Source organism: Cantharellus anzutake (genome assembly GCF_015039405.1).
Source record: "Cantharellus anzutake strain C23 chromosome Unknown EI90scaffold_57, whole genome shotgun sequence".
NCBI classification, from domain to species: Eukaryota; Fungi; Basidiomycota; class Agaricomycetes; order Cantharellales; family Hydnaceae; genus Cantharellus; species Cantharellus anzutake.
The window spans coordinates 1-19,214 of record NW_024067007.1 but is presented as its reverse complement, the minus strand read 5'-3'; the positions used below and the strand labels follow the sequence as shown (position 1 = coordinate 19,214).

Below are 19,214 nucleotides of genomic sequence, written 5' to 3'. Positions count from 1 at the left end.
CCATCCACCGCTGTTCCGTACTTCACACTCGGACACCGTTCGTACCTTACTCTGAGCCTCTGTCATAGTCCATACCTCGGACTTTGACTCCACCTCGGTCTTAGTCCATTGCATTGGTGACCTCATACTACGTGAACACCATTGCCAATATTCCTCGGACTTCCAACCCCGCCTCCGTAACCTCCGTAAGCTCCGCAACCCCCGAGCTTCGCGGACCGCCTCCGGCACTCTCGCCGTTTGTAATGTATTTCTCGCAATTCCCCCTCATCCCTATTTGGACTACTGCTTCTTTCTATTCTAGCCAGTTAGTCATCACCCCCACTTCCCCTCATCCTCCTGCCCCTCTGGGCCTCGCCCACTCTACCTCCTTTCGGATGTATCACAGGTCTTGCCCTATGACCTTCGGTACCGCTCCGCTCCCTCTAACCCTTTGTTCCCGTTCGGACGTCTTCGTTCCGATTCGGTCACCCTTTGTTTCTCCTTGTGCTTTTGCCCCTTCCTTATATATCGGCGCTTGTACATACTTGTCTGTTTTCAGTCCGAAATCGACCTGAAATGCCCCCAAGAGACTTCCTGCTCACCTACTGTGAAATTAAGGACCAAATGGACAAACAGCAATGGCACAGCGCTCCGCTTGAGTCGCTGAGGCCAAGGTCCCTCCACGCTAAGTCTCCGATTCCGCTCCGGAGTCGTCCGTTTCCGCCCATCTCTAACATGCTGGATACAGGTGAGTTATTATCCGGTGTCCCCGATACCACATCGTCACCCTGTGGTCCTGCCACCTTATTCTGTGGCAGTCTAGCTTCATTCACCTGACTGTTGTTCCCAGGAACCATGCGAGGAGGCTTGGCCTTTGCTGGAGCATGTGTGCAGGTGGCTTTGGACTTCTTCCTAACTCGCTTGGGAGATGGAGACTCTATCTTACTGTCTCCAACCGTATTCCCTTCCAGTGAGTCTGGTAAGTCTGCCTTGTGTTTCATAGGTCGTGCCATGGTGAGCGCAGCTTTGGCAACTGCCCTCCTCACCTCATTTTCGGGTAGCATGTATTTGCCAACACTCCCATTTGCATTAGGTGCGTGATGGAGCACCTCACACTTCTCATACTCCTCTGGTGAGTCGTAACCCATCAGCTGTGCCCTTTGGAACTTCACTGACATTCCCTTACCTTCTGTCATTGTCTCTATTCTCAATTTCTGTTCAGGGTCGGAGTGGTAGAGCTGCATCATACCCTGAGCAGACTCATGTGGGGTCCAATCACAAGGGAGCGACTTGTTCAAATGTCGGATGCCGTGATGCCAGCCGGCAAAACAGAGATGATGCTCAAGTAAGAATGGAAGTATGTTTGCAACCCTCCAGTCGGTCCTGAGCTCGCTTACACATGTTGCCTCCTCTGACACCAGATATCAGATAGGCAATGTGAAGTGCTCTGTCAAAGTAGGATGCACGTATCATTGTTTTAAGCCATGCAGCAGCCTCAGTGCAGCGTCGGCTATGTGGGCCATATGACTTGTCTGCCATGGCAATGCCATCTTTCCTTTTCAATATTGGTGTATGATAATCGATGTCGTTTTCGTCCATGGCCTCCATCTTCACCATCAGGTATTGGTCCAGGCTATCATGGAAATGGACACTTTGCCTGGCAGTTGCTACAACAGACTTCATCAGGCCTGATGTGCCAAACTCCTCATTGTTGGACTTGTCCATGTTTGTGAAGGCATGAAGATGACAAAGGAAGCTTCTTGTCAGGGCAATAGCCCTGAACCCCAAGTCATATGTAAATTAGATACATATAGTCACATGGGTAAGTGGGAACCTCCAGGTAACTGCTTACACACCACCGTAAAATACACATACTTGTATCACTTACGGCTTTGTGTGCTGAGCTACCCAAAGACCTCACACTTTTTTAAGTGTATGAGGTGTGTTTTACAACACAACCCACAACAACTACATAATCTTAACATCTGACTCGGAAGCGCCTATGGTGCCTAAACATGCCTGCAAGGGCAAAGTCGCATCTGCAGCGACACTAAAAAGAAACGAGCGGTTTATTAAGAAACCGCAATCTCCCATGATGGGAGATTCAAAACAAAGGCCATCGTCAGATGACGATGAGGATCAACATGATCCGGCATTAGCAACCACCTCAGGGCTGGTCCCTGAAGGTTTTAGAAACTTGCATGGAGTAAGTGCAGGGCCAAATACCCCCAGAACTCCACGACATACCGATCTAACCCAAGCTGGGGAAGATCCCTCACCTCCTCATGAGGTGATCGACTTGTGCAGAAAATGCATAAGTGCCGAACGATCAGCCCAAAAAGCTGATCGGATAGAGTTGCAGGAAACTCCAGGGCCCCACTATCCCCTGGAGTCCCCCCTCATGTCCCCAAGTCAAGCCCCAAAGGCAGACAAAGGGAAACAAAGGGAAGAGCCCCCGTGTCGGCTATCTGAAAAACTACTGGACTTGTTCCAGGTTCCATCTGAATGGAGGATGGAAAGTGAAGACCAACTTCTTCTCAGGCTAAAAGCCCAAGAAGGTGCGAAGATATGTGTCAGGGCACAGCCCTTGACCCCACTCACCCTCAGACACCCTCACCCTTCTCCTAACCACCCTCTCTCCACATTTCCCCATTCCCCTTATCCTTCCCCCCACTGTTCCACATAATGACACACACGTGCGAACCCGTGGGAACGTTCTGGGCGAGCAACTCGCCCAGAAATGTACAGCCACAACCGTGGGAACATTCTGGGCGAGCAGCTCGCCCAGAACTTTCCCATGGGTCACACCCGTTATGGAAAGTCGGCAGCAAGCGGGAACTGTATAGTTCCTAGGGTCCTTTTGTGTCGGCCTCACAGGGGGCTGAGAAGCTTACCCTTCTTCTCAGCTCATTCCCTGTGAAGGCAAGTGTACTTATGTTATAGGAATGGTCCTAGAATCTTATGGTCCGTGACTATGAACAATCAAACCCTTGGTCCCTGCACCTTTATTTCGCTGTCAAACCCCATGCCAAGCTTTCCCACTGGGTTTTGGTGCTGGCTGGGGAATTTGTTGAGTTTCAAGGGACTTCCCTTGACCATTGTGACTTTTATATTAGATAGTTAGAAGTCATATGATGTGTAAGGCAGATGCCGAAAAATGTTTTCTCATTATCGAATACATAACCCAAAAACCTTGTACCGCAATTGTAACATCCTCACCATTGTGCCACCACTGTAAACTCAACCTGTAACCTTGGAACCATGTCCACCTCCCTATTCATCCTCTCCATGACAAAACCGCAACGAGGAGGGCATTCCCACGCCCAACCTCCTGCTGCCCACTCCCACCAGTCCACCGGGTGGTTGAGCAATCACTCCCATCCAACCAGAAGTTCCCTATCAGGAACTGTAGCCTATCCCACCTCCTTAGGAGAGGGATATGGTCCAGGCAGCTCCAGGATGCCTGGCCACACACCTGTGGGTCCCACTTCCCACGGTCACCCACTACCGTGCACTGGTCCACCAACCCACTTTCCCCAACAACTCCCGCTACCAGTACGCTCCCATGAGCACCAAGTCACCGATAGCCACCATCTGGGTGACTCCCTTTGGGAGTCCCAGTATCCCTCACTACTGGCACGCTCCATTGAGCGCCAAGTCACCGTTAGCCAAACACTCCCAGCACACCTGCTACCGGCACACTCCCAGGAGCGCCAAGTCCCCGTTAGCAGACAGCCAAGTGGCTCCCTCAAGGAGCCCTCATCATACTCGCTACCAGTACGCTCCCAGGAGTGCCAAGTTACCATTGGCCAACCCACAGGTTGTACTTCCGTACACTCATCCTATTCCGCTCTCCCTCTGATGGCTACGCAGCCACCTCCATCAGTGAGTCGAACGGCTCAGGTTGGGTTCCCTGGAACCCATTCCCGTAACAACTTACCTGCTTTTCAATGAATACCAGCTCATTCCCTGTGAAGGCTGAGGCCAGTCCCCTCAGCGACTTCGAGGAGTTAGCACCTGGGGAGAGTACCCCAGCTTCCACACCCGGCCTCGCCCTCCGGCCACTCCCAGCTGGGGTCCAGATCCTGACAATACGCCCTGAGAGCAGGATCTCCCAGAGCGTGGAAGCTCCAAAAGAACTTCCGCTGTTTACACTCCCACACACCATGCCAGACAAGGCAAGGTTGCCAACCTCGGAGGAGGTCTCCGAGATAATGAAGAGGAGGCGAACTGAAATGAGGGAGTTCGCTGAGGAAGCCTTATGTAAAAGTAAGGAAAAACCAGTGAACAGACCCCTCTATGAAAGGGAAGCACCCTCCGCAACAGCCTCGCCTAAACAAAGTGAGCGTGGAGTGTTCACTCCAAGAACCCATTCTGGAACCCCCAGAAGCGGAAATGTCAACTGGGGAGAGTCTCTGCTAGCCCAACCAAACTTCCTCCTGGAAAACCAGGAATCGTGCATAATAAATGTGATAAACTCAATCCAAAAAAAGATCGAGGAAACAAACCATAATAGTATGGCTCGTCTAGAGATAACTCTAGAAAGAATGGCCAACAGAATCGATGCGTTGACTGAAAAAATCAGCGAACAGACAAACTTGCTGAAGGAAATAAATTTCTCACAAAAGAGTGAGGAAACAAATAAACACCCCTGGACCACGGTCCAGGACATAAATAGAACTCGTGAAAAATTCACGAAAAGAACCACCAGTGAAAGCACACTGGAATATCATCAGCGACTCGACAGAGATGCTAAGGAGATCCTTCTCCCAAGGATAGGAGAAGACAATGCCGAAAGAAGGCATTGTTCAGAGATTAGGAGGAGAATTGGCATGTACCAAAGGTTCGGCCAAACATCCACTTATGATGAACCTCTCGAACAGAGAGGTAACTCAATCACACCCTCTCAAAACAATGAGAGAATACAAATACAACTTCAGGCGAATTTGCCTAAAACCAAAGAAACACTGTGAGGAAGATTTCCCCCAGCAAAAACCCCCCCAAAGGAGAGATCTCCATTGGATAGCGACCCCGCAAAGGCAGGGGAGCAAGAAGAGTACCTGGAGAAATGGTACAAAAAGGCCATAAGAATGGCCGAAGTGAGAATACTCACTCCCTACCCAGAAGGAGTGAAGCCTGAAGCCCTAAAGAATTGGGCCAGCATTTCCTGACAAGAAATGGTCAGGGGAGAACGACATGGAATCGTTCTGGCAGTGGTTCACAGAACTACTGGGATTCCTCGCCTCACAAGGATGCAAAGGTCCCCAATTCGACGAAGTCCACCTGGACTGCTTGATTCGTGGATTAGGGGGGCCCGTGTTCGACCTCGGAATTAGACTCTGAGACGAAACTCTCCTCAGAGGAGACGAGGGCATGTTCCTCGAAGTTCTCAACATATTAATGAGAACTTTCATTAAAGCCTCTGCTGTGCTGAACATGACAAAGAAGTACCGCAACGTCAAATACAAAGCGGAAAAAGGCCTAAAACAGTTCTACCTAGAACTGTCCAAAGCAGCGTCCCAGATGGTGACGCTGCCAGACCAGGCGTCCTTCAATGCCAGGATCCTAAACTACATTCCCCTTGAATGGAAGAGGGAAATGATTGCTCATGATAGAATCAGAGCAGACTTCTCCTCAAATGAGGAGATGTTAAAAGCAATATCTCATGTAGACAAGATAATCAATGGGCTGAAGATGTCTTCAGCCTACAAATCAGGTTACTATACCTGAACAACTACCACAGCAACCACGAGCCGCAGTAGAGCCCTCCCATCAGGAAAAAAGCCTGAAGAGCTGAAACCCAGATGGAAAGAGGATACATCCTCGAAAAACTCGAGGAAAACTGACCAAAAGTCAGTTCCAATTTGCAGCAAATGCGGCAAAATAGGGCAAACGAAAGATTACCCAATGGGTGATGAAAAACCAAGGCACATAGCTGCCATGGAGATCACAACCTCAACGGATGAAGAGTTGAAAGGCTCATCAGATGAGAAACCAGAGAACAACTCTGGTAACTCCGAAGCATCAAGCTTCGAAGTTGTCAGGGACAGCTCCAAAAGCAGCGAGGTCCCTGCACGCAGGACTTGGTGGGACAGATAGCAGCTGTGCGTAGTGGTGATCCCGTCACGGGGTGAGCGTCCCCGACCACTTAGGCTGAAGTGGGAAGTTGGTTATCATTAAAAAAGGGGGAAGCTACAGTACTTACCTGAAGTGGGAAGTTGAGAAGAAGGCTGCTTCTTCTGTTCCCACCCCAGGTGCTATTATATACATGTGGTCAGGGTCACGTGGGAGGAGCCATGTCATCCCCGCACACAGCCACACCCTGGGTATCTCCGTGGGAGATCCCAGAGGTGTGCCGCTCTGTGAGTGGGAATGCGTGTGGCGGGTGCGGCGATCGGGGGAGTGGGGTTAGGTGTGTTAGTAATAGAGAAAGGGAAGTCGACCATAGAAGGAAATAGAAAGAAAGAAGGAAAAGGGGAAAGAAGAGACAAAGGGTGATAGCGGGGAAGCGGAGTAGGGCGGCACGGCATGGGGTCAGGTGGGGTGTGCCCTGACAGAAGTAGAGGACCCATACAAAGGACCTCAATACTCACCCGACTCAGAGGGTGAGGAAGTCAACGTTAGGACCATAAGGATGGGTCCAATGTCAGTCGTTGACCATGACGACATAAATTACAAAATCAAACTGGCTGTAGCATGCCAGCTAGAAAACACGGCAGATGAAAAAGTCGCCGAAGCCTTGGTGGAAGCACCAAGAAAAGATGCCTTGGGGAAATACACCAAAGTACCCAAGGAAAACAAGGACAAAGGGAAGAAGGACCAAAAGTCCATCGAAACCCAGTCCCCCTTGTTTGATGCAAAATTCCGCATCTCAAAAGACGTGGGAAAATACCCCGCAAACAGACCACTCTCAACGAAGAGAACGCTAATGGCTCACATAAAAACAGCAGGCATAAAAGCCTATGCGCTATTTGATAGTGGAGCTGAAACGGATGCTTTATCGCCGGACTTTGTCCATGTGGTCCACATCCCAATTCTCCAATTGGAGAACCCAGTCATCCTTCAAATGGGGACGAAAGGAACAAGATCACAGATCCTGTTCGGAACAAACATGGATGTTGAGATCAACGGCCATGTAGAAAAACACTACTTCGATGTAATCAACATCAACAGATACGATGCCATCTTCGGTGCCCCCTGGTTAAACAAAAACCAGGTAAGCTTAGACTTCCGGTCCCACAAAGTGAGAATGGTGAACAAGGGCAACATAGACACCCTTGGAATAAGCGAAGACCATGTGACAAGATCACACGGATGGAAAACTCGAGCAAGAGCTCGAGAACAACCAAAAGAGAAGCCCCCCTGACAGGGAGGTGGGATTGAAACACACCTCAGGGTAATCAAAAGAAAATACCCTGAAGGTTGGCCCAATCCTAGTCTGGAAGGACTAGAACTTCCAGACATACCACACCTGGAAGGTCTCTCCATGAACAACCCCGAATTCGAAACACTCAGGGAGTGGTGGAGAGAAAAATTCGAAACCGTAATGGCGCCAGTGCCATTAGAAATGCCTCCCTTGAGGGAGGTGAACCATCGAATCCCATTGAAGGATCGAACAAGAAATTTCAGGAAAACACCCCGAGATGTCCTGCAGCACTGCAGGAAGCACTAGCGACCAAAATAGATCGCTATGTAAAAGCAGGATGGTGGTATCCCGCAAACAGCAAGCAAGCATGCCCACTACTGTGCATCCGCAAAGCAGATGGATCTTTGCGCATGGTAATAGATGCGAGGAATTGTAACTCAAACACGATCCTCAACGTCACACCAATGCCAGACATGCGACTGATCCAAGAATCAGTTGCCAGAGCAACATACCGATCCAAGATCAATATGTCGGACGCATACGGACAAATATGCATGGACCCAGATGACGTCCATAGGACGACATTCTCTATGCCCCACAGGACATACAACTCGAACACGATGCAGCAAGGAGACTGCAATGCTCCCTGCACCTTCCAGCGCACACTGACCTGGGAACTATGAGGAGAAGTAGGCAGACGCCTACACATCTGGTTCGACAATATATTCACCAGCACAAGCTCGGTGGAAAACCACAATAAAGCACTATTGTGGTTGTTCACTTGCCTAAAAGGGGCGAAATTCTACATAAGCCAGAAAAAATTCCAGCCATTTGCCCCAATCCTAGACGTTCTAGGAAGCCATGTGGACGAACAGGGCATCCACACTCAAGTGGACAAAATGAAAAAAATCCGCAACTGGCAAGAGCCAGTAGACCACACAGGAGTCCTAAGATTCCTGGGAATGGTAGAATATCTATCGATATTCATGCCAAATGTCAGCGGTTACACAGGACCACTGCAAACAATCTGCTCAAACAAGCAGACATTCAGGTGGACACCACTCCACCAGAAATGCTTCGACGAGATCAAACGTCTAGCATGCAGGGCTCCGATCCTGAAGCCTGTCCAGTGGAACCCACTGGAAAGCCTCTCAGAAGAAGAGAGGACCAAACTCCATGTCTGGGTCATAACAGATGCATGCCCAGTGGGCATGGGTGCATTAATTGGACAAGGCGAAAGGTGGCAAACTTGCTGCCTGGCTGCATTCATGTCCAAAAAGTTCACCAACACACAATGTAGGTACTTCGCCTACGAGCTCGAGGCACTGGGCATCCTTGAAGCACTCATGAGATGGCAAGACGACCTCATGGGAGGCCGTGAATTCACAGTAATCACTGACCACAAAGCTTTGGAATATTTCAAAGCAAAAAACCACAACTCAGGTAGACACCTGAGATGGCAAGCCTTTTTCACAAGCTTCAATTGCGAAATAAAATACATGGAAGGCCACAAGAACAAAGTGGCAGATGCACTCTCACAATACTACAACTCGTCAATGGATGAGGATCTGCATTTCGACGACTATGTGTCGGCAGACATCCACCTGGACAGAGATGCAGGGGACATTATCCCCGACAGAATCAAGGAATACGAAGAACTGCTACTAAGCAGTACCCTGAGTAAAAACTCAGAGAGAAAGAGACTTGCAGCGATATGCACGAGAAATACCCTAGAGGAAGCTCTAGGGGGGAGCGATAACCTAGAGGAAACTCTAGGGGGGAGTGCCCAAAATCTGGAAGAAATCATAATTCCAGAGAACCTTCGAAAACAATTTGAAGAGAAAGACCTCATTGAGGCAATAAAATCTGGATACTTGAAAAGCCAGATCCACTGGGAAATCCTAGAGAACCCGGGAAATTTCAAAAACTTCTCCGTAAAAGATGGGCTGATAACCTGACTTGGAGAAGGAGGAACGACCCAAATAGTAGTCCCAAAAGGGAACTATGAAAGGAAGTCCATTTGAGGAGTAATCCTCGAGAACATCCACGAAACACTTGGACACCTAGGATCCAAGAAAACAGTGGAAACCCTCCGTCGACACTTCTGGTGGAAGTCAATGAGGAAGGATACCCACAAGTTCTGTAGGTCTTGCGGAACTTGTCAAACAACAAAGAAAAGCACCAGGAGAAATCCCGGAATGCTTCACCCACTCCTGACCCCAGAGACACCATGGTCATCAATAGCCATGGACTTCACAGGTCCATTCCCAACAAGCTTGGGATATGATTACCTCTGGGTAATCATTTGTAGGTTGACATCCAACGTCCACCTAATTCCAATAAAGACAACAACGAACGCACTAGAACTAGCATTCGTATTTCTTTGTGAAGTTGTAAGACTCCACGGTCTACCACACTCGATCATATCAGACCGAGACTTGAAATTCATGTCAAAATTTTGGCGCGAATTACACCAAATACTCGGTGTGCAGTTGAAATTCACAACTGCATTCCACCCGCAAGGCAACGGCCAAGTGGAAAGAATGATACAAAAAGCAGTACAAATACTATGCGTGATGGTTAGACCAGATCAACACAACTGGGCAGCAAAACTGTCGATGGTGGAATTCACGATCAATGTGAGTTCGAACACATCGACAGGATTTGCCCTGTTCGAATTAATCTATGGCCATATGCCAAAGATGTGCCTAACAGCACCACTCTCGGACTACCCGGGAGTAAATGACTTCGCCCAAAAAGCGAAGGAAAACCTCATGGCAGCACACGACGCGATAACACACAATCGCGCTGCTCAAACAATCCAGGCAAATAAGAAAAGATGCCCGGACCCGCCTTTGAGAAAAGGCGAGCTTGCATACTTATCCATGGATAAGCTGAACCTACCCAAAGGGAGGGCAGGAAAACTAAAGCCCTTATACATAGGGCCTTACGAAATTCTGGAAACATTTCCAGAGATGTCAAACTACATCCTCAAGTTGCCACCTGTCAGGGACAGCTCCGAAAGCGGCAAGGTCCCTGCGTGCGGGACTCGGTGAGAGGAATAGCAGCTGTGCATAGCGGCGATCCCGTCGCGGGGTGAGCGTCCCCGACCACTTAGTCTGAAGTGGGAATATGAGTTATTATTAAAAAGGGGGGACTACACTACTTGCCTGAAGTGGGAATATGAGAAGAAGGCTGCTTCTTCGGTTCCCACTCCAGCCGGTATTATATACATGCGGGATCAGTCACGTGGGGAGCGCCACGTCACCCCTGCACACAGCCACGGCTCTCCGGGTGTCTCTGCGGGAGATCCCGAGAGGGCTCACTGTAAATGCGGGGCGAGTGCGGCAACGGCGGTGGCGGTGATGTAGGGGTGGTAAGGTACAGGAGGGGAAATAGGCGTGTACACCGGTGATACATTGAAGAGCGGGAAAGGTGGTCCATGTGAGAGAGAGAGAGAGAAGGAAAGGGAGAAAGGAGGAAAGGAGAAAGGAGGAAGGAAGAGGGTGCGGCGGTGCGGAGCGGGGTCGGGCGGGGCGTGCCCTGACACCACCACAACTTGAACAACATGGAATCCACCCAAGATTCCACGTATCCCGGCTCGTACCTCACGAGCCGAATGACCAGGAAATCTTCCCAAATAGGGAAGTAAACATATTCTACAATTTTGGGGAAGACCCTAATCATGAAGCAGTAGTTCACGAAATCCTAAACCACACATGGGTTCACAATGAACTCTGGTTTAAGGTCAAATGGGAACTAGGGGACACCACATGGGAACCCCTAGGAAATTGCAATGACCTCGTCCACCTGGATGAGTACCTCACCTTACAAAATGTAAGGGAACCAGAAAAACTCCCTATCAAAGAAGACATGGAACTCTCAGCATCACTATGCCCCCAAAAACAGAGGTGGAGGAAGTAAAGCTGAGGGATGATGGCCCACAGCCAAAAGCGTGGGAAAGTTCTGGGCGAGTAACTCGCCTGGACAGCCACACCATGTACTAGAGATCACATGGGCTAGGCAAGTAACTCGCCTAGACCACATGAACCACAGGCTCACATGCAAAAGAACACACAACTGCGGTGAATCCCATGCACACAAGAACGAAAACCCCTCCCACCACCATGAGAAACATAACGACGAAATGTCATTCTCTGGGGGAGGCAACCCTCGGTTCAATCCAAATAAGCCACCGGATATCGAAATATGACAACCCGGGGAGCAAGGCTCCCCGGAACAACAACAACACCAGGCACAGATAATGTCAGAGACCGGATTTGAGACGAAAGAGTGTCTCCGTAGCGGAGGGCTTTGGCCTCAGCGACTTCTGCCAAGAGCGCTGTGCCTAGTGACACGTCCGTGCCCTAACTTACTGACTGGCAATCAGAACCTAAGGGGGGTAACTCTAGTTGATTTTATTACTGGAGTGTAACCTATGTACAAGTGGGATATATATATGGTTACAGCGAAGACAGGTCCGCAATTGGCGGAGCCGAATGGAGCGGAGCTAACGGGGTTAAACATTAGCCAACTGAATATTACTGACAAGTTGGGTCGCAGGGTTAGCAGAAAGGCAGGTGATAACCCAGAAACAGAAAGGAGGGATAGGCCCAAAGGTGGGCTCTGCAGGGCAGGCGATTGTATTGCCCAGCAGAGGTGGGGGTGCGCTAGCGGACGTCGGAGCTGTCCGGAAGTCTTCAGGGCTCCGTACTTAGGGAGGCGTAGGTAATAAATTGAAATGAGGGGGTGGTGACCATCGAGGGGTACCGAGAGGATTGCGGAATACAGGAGCCCCGAGGTTAGTGAAGAAGGAGTGGAGTTAGAGCGGAGGGAACGGAAGTCGATGGCCGGGGATGGATATGACAGATGGCTTGACAGCCAGGGGGCAGGCTTGAGCTTGGGTGGCTTGGAATCGTCACCACTGATTGTCGAGGAGGGAGGCTTCATGCTTCCATTCTGCCCATGTCGTGGGCATGGGCCGGAGGCGATAGATGTTTTCGCAAAGGCGTGGGTGAAGGGCGTGCTCAAATCGGTCCACAAGAGCAACATCTCCCATTCGTGACACTGGGCCGTGCAGCTCAAACTGCTGGATCAGTTTGTCTACTGACTCATTCCCTTGTCAGAGTGAGGCAAGCTTTTGACGGGCCGTGGCCTGCCGGTCCGGGCCTGCAAACATAGAATCGAGTTCCTCTGCAAAGTCATCAAAGGAAATGGCTGGGGCTCCTGGGGCAAGGAGGGTGTTGATGCATTGGGTGGCCCACGGTCTGGCAGTCCCTCCTTCCATGTATGACAGGACAAACAGGACTTGGCTGTGTTCATCTGGAAACTCGGCATGGTGCATGCTCATGTAGAGTCCGCACTCTGCCTTGAAGCAGTCTAGGTCATCTTGTGACCCAGAGAAGGGGGTAGGGGTGGCTACTTTGGGTGGCTTATGAGCCGGAGTGGGTGTAGGGGCCAGGGCTGGGGCCGTGGGTCTGGTCTGGGTGGCCAGTTGGGCCTGGAGATCTTGGAGCTGGCAGGTCAACTCCGCTATCTGATCTTCCAGCGACATCGGGGGGGATAGAAGTAGGTTGAACCCTTCTTCTGCTGTCAGGGCTCGGTCCTCGATCAGGGAGAGCCTGACCTCAGGCCCAGGTGTGTGCGGTGTTCCGAATGGTTGGGTGCTAGACCCTGCCCTCAGCTCCTCAAACTCACTGAAGGGACTAAGCAGGGATTGAGTTGTCATGTATTACAGAGGGTAACTGCCTAAGTGGGGATTGAGTTGAGAAGAAGGGTAAGTTTCCCTATTCCCCACTTGGCTACTATAAAAGGGAAGTGTACTGTACAGTTCATAACGTGACTCCAGGTAGAAGCCGAGCATGTTCCCGTGACTCGGAAAAGGTGTCACATGGGTTAAGGCGAGTTGCTCGCCTTGACCCACGTGATTTTTCCCGCAGGCTCACATGCGGGCTGAAGTTGTGAGAGATATGTAGGGATGGGGAGGTCAGGGAAGTGGGGGAAGTCTGGGAAGGTGGCTCTGGGGTGTGGTTGGGTGCCCTGACAGCGGGGTCAGGGGCCGATCCCTGACAGTTAAAGAAATGGGTTAAGGGCAATCCATTTCTTTCCGTCCTTATAGATGACTTGGAATCATCCACCTCATGTATGTAGGGCAGCCTAGTCATGTAATTAGAATTGTCTGATAGCCTTGGAGCTTTTGACAGAAAGCTGAGACCTCACGGTGAATGGGAGTCTGCTACAACAGATACTTGGCACTCATTATGTGAGCGTACCGTGCGCGGGTGTATAGGATCACAGGTTGAGAGAATGTCCAGAACGGGACTAGTTGAGGACATAGGGCTAGCGGGTACTTGGCGCTCAAGGGAGTGTACCGGTAGCGAGTGAGATAATGGCTCCTTGAGGGAGCTTCCTGAGATTTGGTTGACATGTACTTGGCACCCAATTGGGTGTACCAGCAACAAGTGATGTTCTAGCTCCTTGAGGGAGCTACTAGAGGCTGGGTTGACGGATACTTGGCACCCAGATGGGTGTACAGGCAACGAGGTATGAGACCATTTGTCTGGCGAACAGTCTGTATTCGTGTCAACAGGTACTTGGCGCTCGTAAGAGCATACCGGTGATGGAGGGGTTAGTCGATCGTAGGTCGAATGACATGTGGTGGGTTTGACGGCCACTTGGCACTCGCAAGAGTGTACTGGCGACAAGGGGAATGGGCTTGTATCAAATACCAATCTGTCCGTAGAATTAACCAGATGCTCACCATAAGGTGAGACAGATGTGAGCCCAGTACCTGGGCAAGTGACATGAGTCGTAACAAAAGGTGTTCATGCATACCTGAGTTGAGTTGCACGTGAACTCGATGATCCGTGGCTAGAGTCGTCAACCTCAGCAGGGATGACCCATATAGATGGTGACCGAGACATACACAATCTTACACAGATGATACAGTGTTGGCACAAGGAGGTTTACAGTTGTTGCACAGAAGAGGATGGTGTGTTATTCGTTAGGTTCCATCTTTTTGGCTGTAGCCATACATGAACATGACGCTAACTATTGAATAAGAAATGATCGCAAGAAATCTCGCAAAATAGAATAAATAATCCGGCCAGCACCAAAACCTGATAAGGGAAAGCTTAGTGTGGAGTGAGCATGTAAGAAGGGGGGGAAGTGGGGAGAAGGTAACAAAGAGAAGGGAGGATATGGAGAAGGAGGACCCGCTGTGGTGGACGTTCAGTTGACATGGTCACGAGAGACTCCATTCCTATAACATGGTTAATGATGAAGTGTCAGGGCACACACCCTGACTAGCCCGGACCCGGACCCGCGTCCGGACCCGCTTCCACCCACCGCGCTTCCCGCACGCGCGCACGCTCCGCGCGCCGCATGCTCCGGGCCCGGTTCTACTCCTTCATGTGACTTCCGGGTATCCCCGGAAGTTTTGCTGATATTGTGGCCACTGTGGGAAGATGAGAAGTTAGCTTCCTTCTCATCTTCTTACCCACAGTAGGCAAGTGTATATACTTGCCCTTCTTATATACCATCTTCTTACCCACAGTAGGATTGTGCCCTGGATAGGGCTGGCCAGACCTGAGGCTGTGGGCCATAGGGGAGGGTCATGGGGACCCGGGAGTCGTCCCCTGACATGAAGAGAATAAAAAAAAAAGAAGTTACATTGAGTTTGAAAATATCAATGAGTGTTTTATTATCACCACTTTAAAGTGGACAATTTGTACATGTCAGCAAGAGAAATTGAGGGAATGAATGGGTGTGGGGCCATCACTTTGAAGTGAATGGCGATACATGGGTATCTGTCAGGGACAGCTCCGAAAGCGGCGAGGTCCCGGTGCGAGGGACTCGATGGGGCAGATGCCGGCTATGCGTAGCGGTGGTCCCGTTGCGGGGTGAGCATCCCCGACCACTTGGTCTGAAGTGGGAAGTTGGTTTATCATTAAAAGGGAGAAGCTATGGTACTTACCTGAAGTGGGAAGTTGAGAAGAAGGCTGCTTCTTCTGTTCCCACCCCAGGCGCTATTATATACATGCGGTCAGGGTCACGTGGAGGAGGCCACGTCATCTCCGCGCACAGCCGCACCTCCCCGGGTGTCTCCGCGGGAGATCCCGGAGGTGGCCGCTCGGTAGGCAAGAGTGCACGTGGCGCGTGTGGTGATCGGGGGAGCGGGGTTAGGTAAGTAGTGGTACATAGAGAAAAGGGAAATCGACCGTAGAATAAAAGAGAGAGAAAGGGGGAAAGTGAGGAAAGAGACTCGGGGGATGGTATCGGGGGAGCGGGGCAGGGTGGTGTGGCGCGGGGCGCGGGGTCGGGCGGGTGTGCCCTGACAGTATCACAAAGGGGAAAAATGATCAAGAGAAGAAGTTATTTCAAAAATAAATTTTGACCCAAGGATTATATGTCCTTAGTATTCCTCCTCACTTGTTCCATGAGGATTCATGTGTAAATGGTGTTTACACATGAGTGATGGTGGATGTGGGTTGGATGGAGTAGAAATTTCTGCAATTGTTACTTGCAGTTCCTTGCATACAATATTGTGTGGGGCCTTGAGTTGGGGGAAGGTGTTTTCATGGGCACCTCAATGGCATATTACTGTGTCACTTTCCCTTTCCTCAAGGGTAGAGTTATTGCCCCAGAGGAGGGTTTTCCCCCAGGTTGTTCATCTGGACATCTGATTGCTGCATTGGATGTGACGACATAACCTGAGCTATGGTGTTGAGCTGTGGACTTGACAAGGTGGGCACTTCCTGGGTGGGAGTGGGTTGTTGTGTTCCCAAGCCACTTCACTCAGGTGTGGAATACAGTAAGTTTACCGTTCCTCCCATGGGGAAGGGTGGTCGTGTTAGACACTGGTCCAGGGTCAGCACCGAGGGTCGCCATTGCGGGCCACTATAGGCCATGATGGCCATGATGCCATGAACAAGGCCAGGGGGTAGGGCATTTGGCCTCAGCAACTCTAAAGGGAGTGCTGTGCCCCCTAGCTGTCTCTTGGCCCTCATTTCGGACTCACTGGGGTTGCCTTGTTGGGGTCAGGACTTAGGAGTCATGGTCACGTCGATATTAGAGCTAAAGTACTATAATGTAGTATACAGGATATATATAGGAGGAAGAAATGAATGGAAGTGGACCCGGGCCGAAGGCCAAAGGGTCCGGAAGCAAACAAGGATAAGGAGCGGGGTTGGCTGCATAGCAGCCGGCAATGACCGAGGGTCAAAACAAACAATAACAGATAAATAAAGGAAAGAGTGTAGGGCCGCGATAGCGGCGATGGTATCATAGCGGTGCTGGACTCGGAGTTGGGCTGGAGTCGGGCGCGGGGATGATAGCAGCCCTGTAGGGGCCAAGTGGGTGGGGTAGAGGAGTCACGCTGGGCACGGGGCCGGAGGTGGACTTGGGGTGGGAAGGTTGGTGCAGCAGCAGGGGAGTCGGCCAAGCATAGGGGAGCCTAGGGGCAAGCGGGGAAGTGAGCAGGGAGTCCTCAGGGAGGATAGGGCTGAGGTCAGGGCTCGCGCTCATGCTCACATAGCAGTAACAGGCTTGGGCGGCACGGGCCAGGAATGGGCCGGAATGCACGGCCGTGACAGGTTGCTGGCTTGTTTGTCCAGCATGGAGACTTACATCTCTTTCTCAGTACTTGGAAGCTTTCATTTCCCACCTCACAGCTTTTGCAGCATGTTCCTCAGGAGTCCTGAGTGGTTTGAACTGGGACTTTACATAGGCAGCTTTGCCTAGACTCTCCCAGGATATCCTTCCCCTGTTCTCTGGGGAATTGTACTCCTCTGTGAGTGTTGCGATACTTGGGAGTCCCAAGAAATATTTCTTTGCTTTTTCATGAAGGACTCTATGTACCTTGCCACTTTTAAAGGTGGCTTCAGCCTGTTCATACCAGTGTATAAATTCTTTTCCACTCATGTTTGTCCACCAAGTGTATGCAGCATCATGTGTCACCTCTGACCCTGCTACTCTCCTCATGGGGAAGTTGGGGTTGATTGTTATGTTGATGGGAGCTTCAACTTTGCTGAACTTGTTGAGTTCAGTGGTCTCGTATGACATGTGGACACTTCATCAGCAAACCTGGATGTGGAGGCCTGAGAGCTCATAGAGCTCATAGAGCTCTCAGAGCTCTCAGAGCTTCAGTGCTTTGAAATTGCAGGTCCCCTTCTCTGAGAGCTCCAAAAAGTAGTCAAAGCTCTGAGAGCTCATAGAGCTATATTTGCACACAGGGGACTATTATCTATATGAGCTCCCTGAGTGTTTAATTTACCCGATATCAAAATTTAAATTTAAAAGCATGGACTATGGCATCATGTGACTAGCCATAGCCAACTCCCTACCATACAAGGGACTGAACAAACTCAGCTTCACTTTCAGCACCAATGCAGCACCAGACACCAAGGGTATGTAGCCCAATCAATATATAGACCAAATTTAGGGATATAAATGCAGTTAATCTGAAATTACTTAGGGAAAATGCGGGAAAATGAGTGGGGGGGAAATGGGGGGGAAATGGGGGGGAAAATGAGGGGAAAATTGAGGGGGGGGAATGGGGGGGAATTGGGAGGGGGAATGAGGGAAAAATTAAAGGGGGAAATGGGGGGAAAATGAGGGGGGAAATGGGGAAATTTGGAGGGGGGGATGAGGGGGGAAATGAGGGGGAAAATGAGGGGAAAATGGAGGGGGGAATGGGGTGACATTTGGAGGGGGAAATGAGGAGGGAATTGGGGGGAATGAGGGAGGAAATGAGGGAGGAAATTGAGGGGGGAAGTGGGGGGAAAATGGAGGGGGGAATGAGGGGGGAATGAGGGGGGAATGAGGGGGAAAATGGGGGAGGAAATGGAGGGGGGAAATGGGGGGGGAATGAGGGGAAATTTGGAGGGGAGGATGGGGGGGAATGGGGGGAAAATTGAGGAGGGAATTGAGGGGAAAATTGAGGGGGGAATGGGGGGGAAATTGGGAAGGAATGGGGGGGGAATGAGGGGAAATTTGAAGGGAAATTGGGAGGGAATGGGGGGGGGGGGGGGGAATGAGGGGAAATTTGGAGGGGGAATGGGGGAGAAATGGGGGGGAAATTGAGGTGGGAATTGGGGGGGGGAATGAGGGGAAAATCGAAGGGGGGGATGGGGGGGAAATTGAGGGGGGAAATTGAGGGGGGGGATGAAGGGGAAAATGGGAGGAAAATGAGGGGGAACTGGGGGGTTTCTAAAAACTTGAAAAAAAGTCAGGGAAAATTAAGGAAAATTCAGAAAATGGGGGACTTTCTAAAAAAGGAGAATGTCCAAAAAATCAGGGGGAAAATCAGAAATTTTGGGATAAGTTAGGGAGAGATATTTCAGGAAATTAGGAATAATTGGAAAAAAAATTAATTCACTTTTTTGATAATTCAATGTGCATTGGAAAGTGCCAAAGTGGGGCAATGTAGCAATGTATGTTTCAGTGTTAGAAAAGTCTCCCACCATGTTTTGGTGAGTGTCAGGGCACAGCCCCTCACTATTCCACAATCCCGCATGCATGCAGACCCATGGGAAAGTTCTGGGTAAGTTACTCACCCAGAAACCATCACAGCCACAACTGTGGGAACTTTCTGGGTGAGCAGCTCGTTCCCATGGGGGGGTGCCATTTATGGGGAGTCAACAAAGAGCTGAAAACTGTATAGTTCCTGGCTCCCATTTGTAGAGGAGGTTGAGAAGGTTTAGCCCCCTCAGTGAGTTTGAGGATCTCGGACTGGGACTAGATACCCCAGTGACTAGGAGGATCCCCCTGGGCCTGTCACAGAACAAGGGCTGGGCCCTGACAGTGAGCCAAATAACCATGGCTTTTTGACCATGGGAAATTTGGTGTCAAAGGCTTGGATGATATCTGA

General features: G+C 50.4%; 1 protein-coding gene across 1 annotated transcript; it reads right to left on the bottom strand.

Annotated features, from left to right (window-relative positions):
- Window positions 1-664: 664 nt before the first annotated feature.
- Window positions 665-1,704, bottom strand: EI90DRAFT_3129359 (uncharacterized protein; the record flags this gene model as incomplete). The annotated part of the gene is made up of 4 exons (XM_039064188.1): window positions 665-709; window positions 756-1,108; window positions 1,166-1,390; window positions 1,446-1,704. 4 exons carry the CDS (start codon window positions 1,702-1,704, stop codon window positions 665-667), a joined length of 882 nt encoding a protein of 293 aa, XP_038911834.1.
- Between the last annotated feature and the right edge of the window lie 17,510 nt (window positions 1,705-19,214).